This window comes from Polyodon spathula, chromosome 6, assembly GCF_017654505.1.
Source record: "Polyodon spathula isolate WHYD16114869_AA chromosome 6, ASM1765450v1, whole genome shotgun sequence".
Classification (NCBI taxonomy): Eukaryota; Metazoa; Chordata; class Actinopteri; order Acipenseriformes; family Polyodontidae; genus Polyodon; species Polyodon spathula.
The window spans coordinates 50,223,198-50,240,765 of record NC_054539.1 but is presented as its reverse complement, the minus strand read 5'-3'; the positions used below and the strand labels follow the sequence as shown (position 1 = coordinate 50,240,765).

Genomic DNA, 17,568 nt, shown 5'->3' with positions numbered 1-17,568 from the left:
CATCAGCAGTGATTCCGTGTCTTTGCATAAAGGGTCTGTGGTCTTCAATACAGTACATACAGGCATGGTCACAAATGTTGCATGATCCTTTGTTGTTGATCACTACCCGGTGCCGTCTTGACATTACAGTATGTGCTTGATTATTGTCTTTGCCCAGGTTTTGTTCTACCCAACTAGGTCTCAAACTTCATCACTCCCATCTTTTTAAAAGCACAAAAAGTTAGGGGTAAAATTACAATGGCATCCTTATGAAATATTAAATTGTACTTTTGACCCAATCGGTATCTGGCAGCAGGAATGTTATAACCCTGTACGTATTGAAATAACATCCAAAGTTTTCACATTCCAGGAAGAACGCCTATTGCGAAGCAAAGTTTAAGTTGTTCTAGCCATGGCTGGTTCTACAGTATATCTGTCTCAAACTGTCATAGACAGTGATTCAGCACATTAGCAAGTTCCCCTTATATATATATAATATATATATATATATATATATATATATATATATATATATATATATATATATATATATATATATATATATATATATATATTGTTATATTGTAATATCTTGGATTTGTTTTCTTTAGAAAGTCCACCTAATCCTTATTTTGTATGAAATGGCTTACATATGCAGAGTGTAAATGTTATTAGAAAGTGAATTGACCTCACTCCAGTGTCATTTTATATCCATTTTTTCCATTGTTGGCTGCAGACCAGTTAGGTGCAGCTCAGTTTCTGTAAGTTACGTTGTGTCTTGATCTGCCAGGTCAAGGTCTAACAGATTGAGGCAGCACCTGTACAACTATGTATGTACACTGCATTGCTTGATCCTTGCATTATGCCCAGGCTCTAACCCTCTGAGACATGCAAGGTCAGTCTGCCCGTTGAGGACAGCAGGTGCTCTTTCTGCCTGGGGCCAGAGCACACAAGGAGGCGCTGGCTAATCGCAGCTTCTATGAGTTTTTGTGCCGCTTTTTTCATTCATTCTGAGGAGCGCTGTTCATCCCTTATTCCTGCTCAGCGCTCTTCCCCATCACCCTCTTGTAGAGAGGTGGCTGTGTCCTCACCCCATGGCTCTTTGGGCTGCGAGTGCAAATTGGACACAGGAGGACATACTGGCATCGCCGCCTCTGAGGTGGGCGAACAGGGGCTGGCTTTACAGTCTGAGGACGTGGAGTCCGACAGCACATCCCCTGCGGTTAAGCTGTCCCTGTCGGCAGAGCTAATACCGTTAATTAAGAGGGCCACTGCAATATTGAAGTGCCGTGGCCTACAGTGGGGGATACAAATAACTTCACGTCACCGGGGGATACAAGGCAGTCAGGGACCGTATGGTAGAGGGCCCCATATTCCCCCCCCCCCCCCCCCCCCCCCCCCCCCAGTTCACCTGGATTTTCTTTTTGAAATCCAGTCTTCCTGGGACCATTCAGCAACAGCTCCTGCTGTTTTTTGGTTGATGGATGCCTTATATAGGGTACATGATGTGGAGAAGCTGGACTGGGCCATTTTCCCCGGTTGTTGTGGCTTCTATTGCCGCCTTGGTCTAGGCACCTAATTTAGCCCTAACAAGCAGTGTCGGGTCTCCTGAGGTGATCCTCAAGAGAGCTTATTCAGCCAGTGCTTTCGGTGCACGCCTAGGCAATTATAACATCATCCTGGTCGCATTTGCAGTTCCTTTCTAGGAACCACAGGACCTCGCCACAATAGCTACATGAATTGTGCCTGGTTAACAAGAACCTGCTCAGTGTAACGGACAGGCTATAGGTAGAAACCTGGCTGCGCTGGTAGCTGCACGTAGGCAGCTTTGGCTTTCCCAGGCACGCATGCCTGATAGTGTCAAAGCACTGCTGTTGGATGCCCCAATCACTCTTGGGCAAGCATTTGGTTCTGAGGTGGACGAGGTGCTGCAGCGCTCCCACTGCGCGCATGAATCCACTAAGGAGCTGGTTCGTCTGCTTCCCAACCGACCACCTCTAGTACATTAAACCAGTGCAAACTGGTAGCCTAGGCTCCAGCAGCCTCAACGACTGACACAGCCGACTGATATTCGGGACCGGTCCGCAGATGCTTGCTGTGGAATCTTTAATAGGTTCCACTGCACTGTGCAGAGACAGAAGTCGCAGGCTAAGCAGCAGCCCTAGAAATTTACTACCAAGGGCCCCTTCTCAGGGAACCATCTGGACTATTGCCCTCAGTGCACCACAGACATCAGGGTGCTTACTACCGTTCACACTGGCTATTCACTGCAGTTCAAGCAGGACCCCCCTCCCTTTAGGGGGGTGACTGCAACTTCAGTCACAGACCCACAGGATGCCGCTGTGGTGTCTCAGAAGGTTGCAGCTCTGCTACAAAACCAAGATATTCGCATGATAGACCCCCTTGAGTTTGGGTTCTACTCCTCATTTCCTAGGGCACAAGCAAGATGGTGGTCAACCTGTGTCTGAGCCGAAGGAGGTTCAAAATGTTGACAAAGTAACATTAACCTTCAGGGTCTCTGCGTCCATGATTGCAGCAGGCTTAAAGGAAAAATGACACTGAGGTCTGTGCATGCAGTTTTTTTGTGCCCTCTTGGGCAGCCCATGACTGCATCTGGCTCAAAGCAGCTTTGGTATAAAACATTCAGGTGCCGGGTCTTTTTAGGAGGTAAATACCCATGTGTTAATGGTTACATTTCTATTTTAGTTTGTCAACATGTTGGGCAAAGCTACTGGATAAGAGAGAAAAAATCTGATGTTCATGGCAGTTTGCCTTGTCGTCATTACCCACTGAATATATCTCTGATGGAAATCATAATCCTACTGTCTAAGGCTATTTGTTTAGAATTTTATAATTCTATAATTGGTGTATTTATCAGAAGACAAGACTGGGAGATTAGAGGGGTTGAGGACCGCAAAGCTCCAATTGTAACAATGTTGTGCTTTTTTATAGCTTGTTTGGCCTTCAACTCCGTTTTCCAGTGTGTATGCAGGAGCTGGGGAAATGAATAGTTTATTAGAAAAACATTCTTGCTGCTTTCTGTTGTAGTTTTAATGTTGAAATGTTTGTAAGGAAGCTGTAAGGCTGTGTGGACGTCTCAACACTGAATGTTTGTCTGTGACCTTCGCTACCTTCCATTGTTCCGATGAGGAAGTTTCCCCTTTTACATCCTGCAAATTGATTTTTCTGTCTGCCAGATTCCCAGATCCTTCTGAATGGGTAACAGTGTACTGTATGTAATATAACACCGTGTAACAATTTATTTATTTTTTTTTGTGCCTGGGTAGTAAGTGTTATTTCCTAATTGCTTATGCCTCAAAAGTATAGAAAATGGCTATCATTCCCCACAAACTTTGCTTTTGTGTAGTTTTTCGAGATTTACGATTATGCTGTATTTACAGCATAATCGTAAATCTCGAAAAACTACTCACTTCTAAATCTTTTGTAGTCATTTTTGTATTACTTTAGTATAAATACATGTTAATTTGGATTCATATGTTGTTTTTTTCTGACTTTATGTGAACGAAAAGACACACATTTGCCCGTTTTCCCATTGGAAATAGTGATATTTTGAAATGTCACTGTCCTGGTCACAAAAGCAAAGTTTGTGGGGAATAATAGCCATTTTCTATACTTTTGAGGCATAAGCAATTAGGAAATAACACTTACTACCCAGGAACAAAAATTGTGTTACATAGTGTTATAATCGTACTGTGAAAGATTATTCCTTGGAAAGACAAGCGTTTTTGTTTTTTTTGTAGACTTTCTAAATTGTTACCTATTTCATTAACAAAAATGAGAGATTGCCTTTTTTTATAGAAATATATGTAAAAGCTGGACACTCCAAATTCCACAATTGGGTAACGTTACTGCAGCTGTTTCACAGAAGAGAATACTCATAAACAGGATCAGCATCAGTTCCTGAAAAATGTATTGTTTTAAACTGGGCAAGAATGCTTACCATCTCATTGCTGTGTATAGTTTGTGTACTTTTTTTTTTTTTTTTTTTTGCATTTGGGGGGGGGGGGGGGGGGGTTGTCGTCTCGTCCCTTTAGCCTTTTAATATGTTAACACCATAAATATTATTGGTGCCTTCATGTTTCATCTGGATTGTTTTCGCTGTGCATAATTTGTCCCATCTTCACACTTTGCGTAATCTGTTTTTTCATGCAACTGTGAAAAATCATAAAGCAGTAAATGAGGAAGATTGAGGGATGTCCCTGCGGCATAATCGCTACTAATATAGCTACTGCTGGAAGTGCGGTACCGGGTGCAGTATCTTGAGGCCATGCAGTGCAATACCTGTTGCAGGTATAGCAATGGCTTTGGCAGGACATAGAAGTGAAATGTGATTCCCTATGTCACATGTACCTGCAGGTAAGGGAACAGCAGAAATGGGTACTTGACACAGTTAAATATCTACTAGTTATTAAATACAGGTCAGCCACAAGGCACACTGTGGTATGCTGGCGGTTTCCTGTATATTTCACTTTGTTAACTGTAGAGTTATTGGGTGCAGCTGTACACAGCCAGGATTTCCTGCACAGAGGAGGATGGGGTTTGGCAGTAATTTACCACCAAAGAAAACCAAAGTGAGTGTATGATTTGGTGTCGCACACAAGCCAAAGGGCTATTTGGAATAAAAATGTTTAAGCGGAAGTCAAGAAGTACTTCTTTTTTTTTTTGCTTGATCAGGCTACAAGGTAATTGGTTCCTGTGTAGTTTTTCCCATAGTTTGGGCTCAGATTGCAAGTAAACTGATGGGTTAGTGAAAGGGGAAAACAAAACGTTTATTTAAAGTCGTCTGGTGGAAATGGTGACAATAAAGTGAATGTCAAAAGAAATACAAAATGGAATATTTGCAATGGAAATGATTGCCTTAGGTTTATAGCAATGCCCAGAATTACAAAAAAGCTGATAATCAGAGGATTTAATTCTGTTTGTAAATCTGAAGTACGATAATGCTATAGCAGTCTTTTCCAAAATGTTAAGCTTTTTATTTAGTAGAAACAGGTCATTCAAACTACAGAAGTCAAATGTGGTGGTGAATGCTTTTTTGAGACTGTGGTCCTCTAGTTACCTGAATGAGATCCTAGTTCTGTTTTGGTTCCTGTACAGTTTCCACTTCACCCAAAAAGGTCAACAGAAGAGGTTAAACAGTTTACAAGGCAGTCCAATATATTAACCCCATGTGACAGCTCAAAGGGAGCATTGCTTAATTAAACAGCTGCTCAAATGTTTGTCGTTGGTATCGTAGAATTAGTACTCGGCCCAGGACAGATGGGCTCTGATCGGCTTGCTCTAACAGGATTTTGTATCGGTTGATGGAGGAAGGGCCTGGTTTCCTGGATTTCCTTGAATGTCTACATTGGGAAAATGCTTTTATCCATTGTGTTTTTCTGATCATGAGAAGGTTTTCTTGGGCTGTCAGGAGTTTTCTGCTAAATGTTAATACGTTTTATAATCTTACACAATAACACACCTCAATTACACAACTGTTATAGAAGTATTTTTTGTGATCCCCAACAACTCCAGAATGAGAAGGGGGGCAATGGTTTGGGAATAAAGTCATTGCACCATAAGAGTACAAGCTTACTGCTTTTTTTTCATTTATGAACTGATGCTCAGTTTATATATAAGTGCGTACTGTGTAAGTGCATACTGTATGAATGTTATTGTAACTCGCATCCTATTTCCCAAGAAAACCCCTGGGAAAGCTGTGTTATGATTGCTTAGCTTTAGATACGTGCCCAGGATGAAGTATTTCATTTCTAGCCCCGCCTTGCATCTGTCCATTCTTACAGCTGGAATTGACAGTGAACTACTTACTGTATAAAGAACAAGGTCATAAATACAACTGAGCTCAAGATTTAAATCCATACATGCCAGGTTTAAACCCACACACTACTGTTACATGACTGTGATCATAAGGTTGCACTGCCCTCCCTGCTTAGGAAACAGACTAGCCATAACCACAGATATACCATAATTTAAAAATGCAACAGTATGTACAATCATAACATACTGTATCTGATTTAACAAAAGAGCTAAATAACCATCATTAAATATTCCTCCTTGCGAGACCGTAAGCAGAGTTTTAAATAGTCCCGAATGGTGTGGGTCTTTTTTCCCAATCCTGTGGCTGGAATTTTTTGGAGGATTTGCAATGCCATGTGGTATTTCGCATGCAAGCCCATTCATTCATTCATATACGGTCGGTAACTGTCCTGTCAGTAATTATGATGATGATGATTGTTACAGAGTTCATACATTTTTTGTCGGTACTACAAGAAAACCAAGAAGGACCTGTATAGTACTTGGCCAAATCTATGTTTACTTTCGTGGTTTTGTGAAATCCATGTATCGATGTATAGGCCTCTTTCTCTGCTCTTTTTGTTTTTTTAAAAAGATCCTTTGGAAATTCCCTTTTATACACAATAGTTTCAATTTTCACCATGTGGGCGTTTTAAAAAGGACACAACGACTAAGCCTTGCAGGGATTCGTTCTTGCATACTGTAAAAAAATATTTGTTTCACGACACTTGAAATATTCCTGATTTTGTAACTTGGGAGATAAGAATGTCAAGCACAGCTGCAATTAATTTATTGTTAAGTGGCTGTTTTTATGTTGTGTTTATACATCACCAAACCTTCATTTCATAATGTCTTTAGGTCATGGTTGAAAAATGATTTATTTTTATTTTTTTGCATAGAAAAAACATGCAATAGAAATCGCTTCTGGTTTAGAGGGTGATTTTTCGAAACTGGAAATCACTTTCTTAATGTTTTACGAAGTGAGTTTGGTTTTAAACTGTTCATTATCCAGTGAGAGAGCATCCTGTTTGTTACTTCTGCATTTTTCACCTTACAGAATTGAGAATTTATTAGCAAACGTGGTAATGTGGTCCCTTGCCCCCTTTTGATATTTGATAGTAACATCAATATTGGCAGCATAAAGGTATTTTAGATATGGATCAACAAGGTTAACCTCTTTCCATTTTAGATGGGCATGTGGTTGATTTTAGACACAAATTGAGATGGGCACACTGATCTGATAAATACCAGGCTTTACATAATAGTTTTCATATACAGTAGCAGAGAATAGCAATAGTTTGCATTATTCCAGTAACATATCAGGAAAACAGCTGGGAATTTTCTAAACAGTGATTTATTTTTCTCTGCTCCTGGCTTATCTACATCCCTGAATATTTGCAGTGTGTCCTCTGCTGCCCTCATCCTTTGAAATGGCAGTTCATATTTTCAAGAAGGGCTGGGGTCTTCATTTAAATGTAAATTCTATTAGATTACTTTTGTCATAATCAATACATCTACCTGCAATTAGCATTTTAAGAAAAATCTTACTTGCACTTATTGGCAAGTATAATAAAGTGCACCGTTCTATTTCTCTTTGCTACTGTTTGGCCACTGTGCCTGTCCTTCTAATAATAAAAATAATGTTTTATTTATATAAAGATGCAAATACTGACACTTGACAATTCCTTAGGATGTGAGGATTGTCTCAAGCTAGATTTCTCAGAACTTGTTTAACCATCTCAGTCATGTATGGCTAATGAATGGTTGGATGTGAGTGTATAATTGTACTCACCCTAACGTCCAGTGCAGTGATGAATCAATCAGACTAGTTTTAGCAGTGTCAGACTTTGAGGATTTGGAGCTGATTCCGGGTTGTTTTGTTTTCCGTCGAAGGAAATATCCTTTCTGCTGGTGCTGCAAGATAACAGTTTGATTGCATACTGTCAATACAGTTGTTGTAAGCGTGCTTCCTTTTTCCTGAGATGTGTGCTGTTTGCATGATGCACTCTGGTTGCCCCTGGGGAAAGTGTGTTTACATGCCCCTAGACAAATAAGACCATATTCATATCCTCTATTTAGGTTATAGTTCTGAACATATAAGGCTTTTGGTTTTAGATTCTGATATTTTTTTGTAATTACTATTAGGTCTGTTTTTTTTTTGTTTGTTTGTTTTCTGTTAGGATACATATACAAGAATACAAGGCTATACCACTTTTTTTTTTACTATTTGTTGCATTTTAAAATAAGTGGTTCAAAACCGCAACCAAAGAAGGATTTTTATTTTATTTTTGTTGTACGCTCAGTACAGTAAGTAATCAAATATATAGTACTTTACCATTTAAAAAAAAAAAATAATAATTGTCCTGTAATTGGAGAGATCCGTCTGCTTTGATTTTGATTGTTCTTGCTGCTAGTGATTTAGATCACATTTGTATACAATCCATAACTTCAAAACTGAATACAGGTGTGTTTCCTTATGTCACATCAAACACATGCACCATACAAACCACATTTACCCACAACAAGAGCACAGTACATCATAGACTCAAACCTGTGCTACCCACATCAGAAGCATGTAACCAAAATATTTCTGTACATATACACCAACTCACACACACATGTACATAGCATAACATTTAAGTTTTGAATGTTGTATTTTTCACATGGCAGTAGAAGAGAACAATGTTCTTGTTGTTTTCTGTTGGTAGTTTTACATTCCCACAAGAACTTGTAACCCTGCAGCTAAGAGATCAGTTACATAGTTGGGTGCTCGTTGCATGATATATCCAGATCCTCTACTTCATTTTCTTAATTTATTAGCAGATGTGTGTTTTTTTCAGTATTTAGACTTTCTAGTCCCTTCACACAACTACTCTTGTATGAAATATAAGAGCAATAAAAAATTAATACAATATGGTATTTGAACCAATCCTTAGACTACCTCAAGAACCGTAATTGGTGGGTAAAAATAAGAGAAAAAAATCTACTGGGAATGGGTGGGGCAATATGTTTTTCTGATAAGGACGCCTTAATTCAACTTTAAAGAAAATTACCCGTAATGAAAGTTGGATAAAGAGTCTTATTCCTGCTGTATATTGATTATGCACTGTCTAACATATATATATATGCTGGGCCCTTGCACACCAAGCGTGTCGTGTCAGCATCCAGGGTTTTTTAAAATACTGTACATCTTCAGACTTTCATACCGGGCATGTAGCGTGAAATGGGCAGTGTCTGAAATAGACTATTCCTATTTCTCTACTGCCGTCCCACATAAATGTACTTATTCAACCAACCTATTTTTGCAAAATATACGTCCAATGTGACAAATATATATATTTTTTATTAGTGTGTTCCAAATATTTCTTTCCCCAATAAGAACAAGACATTTAGATTACGAATGTTTGTTTGTTTCTGAGTAGGTTGTCAGGGTGTTCTCCGCTCACCGCGCACCAGCAACCCCTGTGGTCTGGCCGGGCGCCTGCGGGCTTGCCTGTAAGCTTCGAAGGACAGCGTGTGTTCGTCCTCACCCCTCCCTAATTAGCACAGGGGTGGTAACGGTGAGCTGAGCCCAAAAATACTTGGACATTTACTAAATTGGGATTCATTAAAAAATAAATGAGCAAGTGCTGTATGTATGTGTATGATGGTGAACGCAACCAGGGGTTACAGTAACATACGATCTGTGTTTGGAATTTCAACAGTCAATCAGCAGCAGGTAGGAACTGTTCAAACAATGTATTAAATAATTAGATAACCATATCTGTGAGTGTATGTCTGGGTGTGAAATCAGAAAGCCCTTAACTTCAAATAGTGAAGTATGGTAATGAAAGACTGCTCTACAGTCCGGCAAAAATAACACCACTCAAAACGACTGTTACTGTAGTAGCATGCACTATACTGTCTGCAAGTTGGAAAAGGGTTTGTCCCTGTTCATCTCACATTTCAGTTTGATGGGTGAGGAAGCTGTGCTGTTGTGACACTGCCTTTCAGATATGAGATCAGAGTCCTGTTCTTTTGTACTAATTTAAAGGTTCAGTAAAACACAGATTGTTAAAATGTGTAAGACATTGACCCAAGGGCCCAAGCCCACAAATCTACAGCCTAGAGACACGACTTCCTCCAAATAAGTTTACTGGAAATACTGAAAGAAGTATTTTGAAAGTGTTATTGAAATTATGTGAATGAATATGTACTGTACATACACGTTTGAAAATATAAAAATTGGTTTTAAAACACCCCTTGCAGAATAGAAATATAGTTGTGAAATTTCCTTCAAAAAGTCATGAGTCAGCGTGACTAATGCTTTATGACAATATGTTGATTTAGCTGGACTGCCTTTTGATATGTATGTGTGATAACTGTGAGGGGACCATGTGCTTGCACAGATGATTAGGAATAGGTGGGTGTTATATTTATAGCTTCTGTGCAAGAGTATGAAAGACGTGAGACAGTGACAGTCTTCAAGATGCACATATGCTTTTTAATTGCTCTTAGTAACCTCATCAACCAGTTATCTCTGCTGGTAGTTTCAGTGGTCATTTTCTTTTCCTTGCCAGTTGAAGTGTGTTTGTGTGCATCTTGGAAAGAGGAAAATATTACAGCACCATCTAGCATAAACAGGATAGTTAACTTTTGTCTATTTATGTTGTCAAGGCAAAGTTTTTATTTTTCATATATTTTTAAAAATTAAATTTAGTCAACCTTGAGAAGCTCATAATTTTGCAAGTTTTAGAACAGACTGTTTAAAATGGTGTGCCTCTCTTCAGAAAAATATCTAAGCCCAACACATGTGCTTTTAGCATCAAACCGATATGCCAGATAAAGTTAAAATAACCAGGTTTTACTGGGAGGTCAGGCTAGAGTGCTATAAAATCTCCTATTTCTGTAACATTCCTGTTTGTTCAGAATTTGGTCATGTAGGCTACTACTGTACAGGAAATTCCTTTTTGTGAAGGAGGAAAAAAACTGCCTGCTTTCTGTCAAAATGAACTACAGGCATTTCTGTCGAGGGATAAAAGGAAGACCTGTATCCTGCTTTTGTGTGGTAAAAACATGTTCAGATACGTAACGTCTTTCAAGATGTTAGTTAACGCAAGGTACTCAAGTATAATTTCTTTGATGTAGTTCTTTGTGGCCAAACAACCGTGTAACACACCCATGCACAACTTTGATTAGATTGTGGGGTGATGGTACCAGTCAGTTTAGGCTGTATCTTATTAAAAATGATTTCAGTTTATAAAATTGTAGGAAATAAATTGTAAACAGTTAAAGAGGTGAATGAATTGTGTTTTTATTGAACTGGGAAAATGGATTGAATTGCACTTGTTTTTGAGACTTCTAGGGTTTCGTTCTTACACTTGCATTTTCTGTGCCAGCTTCAGAGCCTGGCCAGCATAGACTGCTAAATTCAGCTTAAATAATAGAAGCCTTCTTTAATTTCATCCTGCTCTAGAGCTGGTTTACTGTCGGCTGGTTGCCAGCTTGATGCTAGCTTCCACAGAGATGGCATAATGCTAGCCTGTTTAGACACAATCACACATGAACAATTTTCCCAGCTACTGTTCCTGAATGCCTCTACGAAATGGTGAAATAAGTTGCCACTGAAATATCTGTTTCACGTATACAAACCTAGTTTGCCTCATGCAAGTGTTTTGGCTGCAGTATTCTTGTCAGCAAAAAAAAAGCTGATATGTCATGTAGCTGGTGAACAGTGGTTTGCGTTAGTTTTAAATAAGAAAAATGCACAAAGCAATCAGTAACTAATAGGACCCCACCATAGCTCTCCCCACTCTCAGTAAGTGTTGTTCTTCAAGTTTGCTGAGCACTGCCAACCTTTGTTTAAAAAAAAAAAAAAAAAAAAAAAAAAAAAGAAAACACAGGATACTATTTTAAGTCATGGTAGCAAACACAGATTTTTTTTATAAGTCGTTAAACTTGCAATTTTAAAAAGGCAACCTCTTTGATGTCTTTTTGTTTAGTCATGTACTGTCTTGGACTAACATTTTTTTACCATTTAATGACAAAGTGAACAATTTCTGAGTTGAGTTTCTTTAGATATTTTTTTTCTTTCTATAATGTGTTAATTGTGTTAACAAAAAAATGAGTTTGTTTCTTTATTTCCAACAGACGAACGTGAAGCTGTACAAAAGAAAACTTTCACAAAATGGGTGAACTCGCACTTGGCGCGTGTGTCCTGCCGAATCACAGACCTGTACATGGACCTGCGCGATGGCCGCATGCTAATCAAACTGCTGGAAGTGCTCTCTGGGGAGAGACTTGTAAGTACCAAAAACAAACAACATAAATTCCTATTGGAAGAATAACAAACCCTTTTCAACTGCACAGATATAGTGAAATAAACAGTTTATTTCAGGTAAAGCAAACAAAACTGTATGCCTTGATACAAAATCACTTGAGTTACTGTAATGGCTCAGTGAAGGGAAAGAGATTATTTTCTGATAGCTATCAGAAGAAACTGAAACAGGTGTGGCTAGCAACGATCCTAAAGGCTAGCTTTTAGTCTACAGTAATTTACACATGTCGCCATGGGGATCATTTGTGTCAATAATGAATTGCTTAACGCACCCTTACTCCATACACATGTTTCTTACACTTAAGATAAGATATTATTGAGTTTGTCATTTGAAGAACAAATTGTCTTTTTAGCAAGACACACCTATTGTAGAACTGCTTGGTGTTTTAGTCCTAAACACTTTCCTTACACCAGATTCAGAGCCCTACACAGTTTTGAAAATTATATAAATTCAGCTAAAACTACTTTTTTAAGAATGTAAATATTCTTAATTAAAACAAGACCTTGTTTGGTTTTCAGGCAGGCAGAAGGGTAAATCATTAGGTATTTAACAAAGAAAGCTGTTTATTCGCACTTACCTGTTTAAATTTCCATCTGTGAGCTTTGATCCTCAACACGGTTTGTCTTTTTAAATTAAACACGCATTTTGAAGTGGTCGGTGCTAATCGGGATACTGATAATTGTGATTTCTGCTTAAATGGGATACAACTCTGGGAGACGGTTCTTCCCAATATTATTTATGTTCTTTAATTGGGATGTCACTTCATTTAATTAGGATACAGTATTTTCAAATGATGAACAGAGATCACGTTTCAGGGCAAGACAGGCTCATGTAGCACAGTGCAGTGAGTTCGTGATTACGCTATGACTTGTGTAAACCAGAGTATTCTCAGGCTGCTGTTGCAAAGAAAGTTGCTTTGTCAACATCGCAGGTGCCTCACCTTGTGATAAGATGGGATTTCATTCTTTTTCATTTCGTGTAGAAATAAAAAAAACAGTGATTTGTTTTGGAATAAAATAAAACAGACTTGTATTTGACAGTATGTATTTAACATTTAGTTAATGTGATGTGATTTCATTATTTTTCTTTGCATTTAGAAACAAAGTGTGACCTAAGGTCGTCCTCAAATGCCTTTTGTTTAATTGGGAAAGGCGCTTATTCAGGATATTTTTACTTCTCGTGAGGCCCCCTGATTTAACGGTAGTTTTAAAATGATTAAGCAAAATAACTAGTGTTAAGGATTTGGTGGAATTACTGTACAAATAATTACAAGTTACTGGGTTTATGTTTTACTGCATGTATCTGTTTAGATGAACTCTCAATGAGAGAGAGTCGAGTATACTAAAGCTAGAGCTCGAGGGCGGTAAACCTATTCATCTTTTTAATGGTGTAACACATCTCCCTTCGAAGTGAAATTAAGGAAAGCCTCTCTGGAAATTGAGACGGCTGCTCGGGGGTATCGCATTGCTTCAAAGCAGAGCGGAAAAATAGCACTGTCAATTCATACAGGAAATTAAATTAGCACATAATCCATTAACATCATTAAGAAAGAAATCCTACAATAGATCGTTGAGTTCCTTTTCATATTAATACAACAACACCTTTTCATTTAAATTAGGCTCCCAAATAATTACTGATACCCGAAATACTGTAAATTTGAAATGCTGATGGTTCTCTTGATGCATTTTAACATATGCATATTATAATCCAAAAACTAGAAATTGAATGGAGCATTTGTTCTGTTGCAACATGATTCTGGGAAATCAGGAGTTCTGGAGAACAGTTTCTATTTGAAAGCTTTAAATATTTGTGACTTTATAAACACAACACCGCTTGATAAGGATATTAGTCTAGGGCTAGCAGTAGCCAGGAGAAATGCCTCAAAGTAATTTAATTACAGAAAGAAAATTGAAAGAATACTGTATCATTGCGTTGTGTGTTGTTTTAAGATCAAGCGAGTAGTTACACAAAAAAGGGCATTTTGACAAACATTGAAGCAATTTGTAATTCTAAAACTTTTTTCCCAAATGGTTTGTTTAGTAAGGGGAAAAGGTAAGATAAAGAGAAATTTGTTTCTTTAAAAATGAAAAGGGTTTAACAAGCTGTCAGATTATGCTTTCTCGGTTTAAAATAGTGCACTGTCCCTGTTTCAGCCCGGCAGTCCAAACAAACTGTGCCCCTGCTTGCTTATTTTTTGTGCCATGACCTGACATCCAGGCCAGCTCCTACTGACCTGAATATTGAGCAGAATACTCTCAAACACTAAGTGATCTGGTACTTGACCTGCCTGGATCAGGACCAAGGCAGGCTTTCTCTGTGCTGTGCAGCCTGTACAACATGTAAAAACTATACATCAACAAAAAATATTTATTTACCCCCTGAATCACTGTTTTCTAAAACACATCCTCTATAATTCCATATTAGGGAACCTGGGGGAAGCTTAAATTATTTTGGAGCCATCCCAGGGAAGAGAAATGTGAATATAAAGAATATTTGGTAATGTATTTAACTTGCATCCACATTAGCACCTCTGTACTGTATTTTAAAAGCTCAAAAGCGGACACCTTAGGGCTGGCCTTTGTCCTGCAGAGATCAGTAGCTCACAGACATTTGCTGTTGAGTTCCTGGGGGTGTGTAAAAGGAAGCTGGCTCGGCAATAGATGTGTGGGGAATTGCTGCAGGGAGGGTGGAAATGATTGGACATTTGAAGTTTGGGAGAAAATCGGGGGGGAATAATGTGATCAACTGCAGTTCATTTATAATGTATACTATTTAAAAAATTCACTTCCAGCCATATTTCCAATAAAACACAGAATACTGTAACTTCAATAAAAATGGACAGTATGCATTTGGCTTTAGATTCCTGAAAGTGTGTGTGTGTTATCAGGAATCTAAAGCCAAATCCGATTGAGGGCCTTCCAGTAAACTCCACCTTGACTCACTGAGCACTTACATGGGTATCTGTTTCTTGTCAATAAGATTATATTCTTACAGCATAAAACTACAATTTATGTATGGTAGTTTTATGCTGTAAGAAAATAGTCTTATTGTCAAGAAACAGATACTCATTTAAGTGTTTAAGTGAAGGTGGAGTTTACTGGAAGGCTGTGTAGTGATGCTGCAAACAATGCTGAAATGTGTATGTGCTTTGCATCAAAATATCCTCATGAACTTAATCGATGCATCAGATCAGCAGCCTATGCAGATAAAACAACTGCAGTGGGCTGCATTAATTCTGCAGTGAGACACACCCACCAGTAGTCGGCACCTATAAGCAAAAATTACTCTAGCTTTTTATTTCCATAGATGCTTTTCGTTGTCTGTGTAAAGTGTCTGAACTGGCTTAATTGCAACCAAGGTTATTATATTAATACTTTAACATAATTAAAAACATAAAATAAAAATGTTTGCTAAGGAGATTCTTTTGTTGCACAAGTTATTGACGGTATTAGCATCCCAGTGTAAACTGAGTCTGTCTGTCAGTCACACCTTACATTTTAACATATCTGTAGAACCACTTGTCAACTCTGATGAAACTTGTTAGGGACAGCCATGGGGGTGGATGTATGTCACTTACACAGTTGTTTGAAACTACAATGTCATTGTTTGACTGCACCTTGATAACATTTAAAGATTATAAACCTTGCAGATAGTCAGATAGTTAAAGATTATAAACCTTGAAGGCTGTCAGCTTCCTAGTAGAGCGGTCATTATCCTACTGTAGATAATGTGGTTGTAGAAATACATTTTAAAAATGAGCTCCTACAGAAACATTTTCTTATAAATAATTGACCTTGTCTGAAGTGACTTTATGCCTTGAGCATATATTTACTGCTGGGTTCAACAATCATGATTAATGCCATTGCTTGTTCAGTCAATGTGAGTTCAAATGCATTATATATTAATTTTGCGCATTTTTTTCTGCTTGCAGCCCAAGCCAACAAAGGGAAGAATGCGTATCCACTGTCTGGAGAATGTCGACAAGGCCCTTCAGTTCCTCAAAGAACAGAGAGTGCATTTAGAGAACATGGGATCACATGATATTGTGGATGGGAATCACAGACTGACGCTTGGCCTTATTTGGACCATCATTCTCAGGTTCCAGGTAAAAAAAAAAAAAAAAAAAAAAAAAAAAAAAAAAAAAAAGAAAAAAAAAAACCTTTCATACAAAAGGATATTTTTAGTGGTTGTAAAGAACTAACCTAAAGAGTTCTTCCACTAGGGATAGTATGTTGTATTTCATGTATCCCCACCAGTGTTGGGATTGTTACTGGTAAAAAATAATGTATTAGTCGTTATTCGTTTCTTGAGGGAAAAAAAGTAATAATGTTAGTATTACATATTGGTTAATTTAAAAAATAGCATGCTATATTACTCGTTATATTAACCACTACATTCCTTCCTTTTGCCATTCGAAACAATTGTGACTAATCTCCATAGTCTGGTAATGCGTTTTTTAAATTTAGAGTTGATTTTAAACAAATCAACTCTAAAAGGCCGTGGGTTACCTTAGTTCTCGGGTCAGTAGCGTAGACAACTGCAAATGAATCAGGCGGGGCGATATTATCTTGCTTCCACTCAAGTTTTATTAATCAGTGACTTCATTACAAAGGCTCAGCAATAATAGAAAACAAACTAATCTGCCAGTAGTATCTGTTACTATTAAAACAGGAAATAAAAATAACATGGAAGCACAGTAGGGGTCGTTGCGCACTCCACAACATCTGCACAAATTCACACTCCTCACAGCATTCTCATTAGCTACGGAGGCTATTAAGTTACAAAATAAATTAAAACTGTAAAATCAAACTAAATATTGCAATTTGCTAGCTTCATTATAACAGTTCACAAAACTGACAACACTTAATCGTTTACTTTAATTGAGATAGCCTTTCAATATATATGAACGCAGACATTAAAATAGTGACACTTATCTCTAACTCGCCTATATCAGGAAACAAAAAAATAAAAAAACAGAAATCTTGGTAAAGGCTTATGGTCACTGTTGTCTGTATTAAACTACATGAACTTTGAACAAAAAAAAAAGTTTTTGAATCCATCCTCATTTTTACTGTGTATGCAATTTTAGTTCTTCAAATCGTAGCTTCAACGTTTCGTTTAAAAATCCCAGTAATCTTTGTTGTATTGCATCAATTGCAGTATAGTGCAAGGCACGGGGTTATTTTCTCAATACAGGTAGGCTATGTTCTTTTAATTACCAAACAGTCCAAGTGGTGCCTCTGCATAGACATTACATGCTGTGTGTACTTGTATAGTGATTTTGATATGGCGTACATAAGTAAATAAGTCTTGTTGGATTTACTGCTGCTTGCTTCCAATTTAGACATCACATCATTTAATAATAATGTAATAATGTAGCGAGAAAACGCTTATTTTTTACGGAAAGTAACTGTAATATTATTACTCAAATTAAAACTAACTTGTTATATTAACTCGT

General features: G+C 37.9%; 1 protein-coding gene across 4 annotated transcripts in view; it reads left to right on the top strand.

The window, feature by feature from the left end:
- LOC121317289 (spectrin beta chain, non-erythrocytic 1) overlaps positions 1-17,568 on the top strand; it is a 124,558-nt gene that overhangs the window by 63,168 nt on the left and 43,822 nt on the right. For all 4 annotated transcript variants that reach the window (XM_041253062.1, XM_041253064.1, XM_041253063.1 and 1 more), the window contains 2 exons: positions 11,923-12,074; positions 16,042-16,215. In XM_041253062.1, the coding sequence (XP_041108996.1) occupies positions 11,923-12,074; positions 16,042-16,215 (326 nt within the window). The remainder of the gene's footprint in view (positions 1-11,922; positions 12,075-16,041; positions 16,216-17,568) is intronic.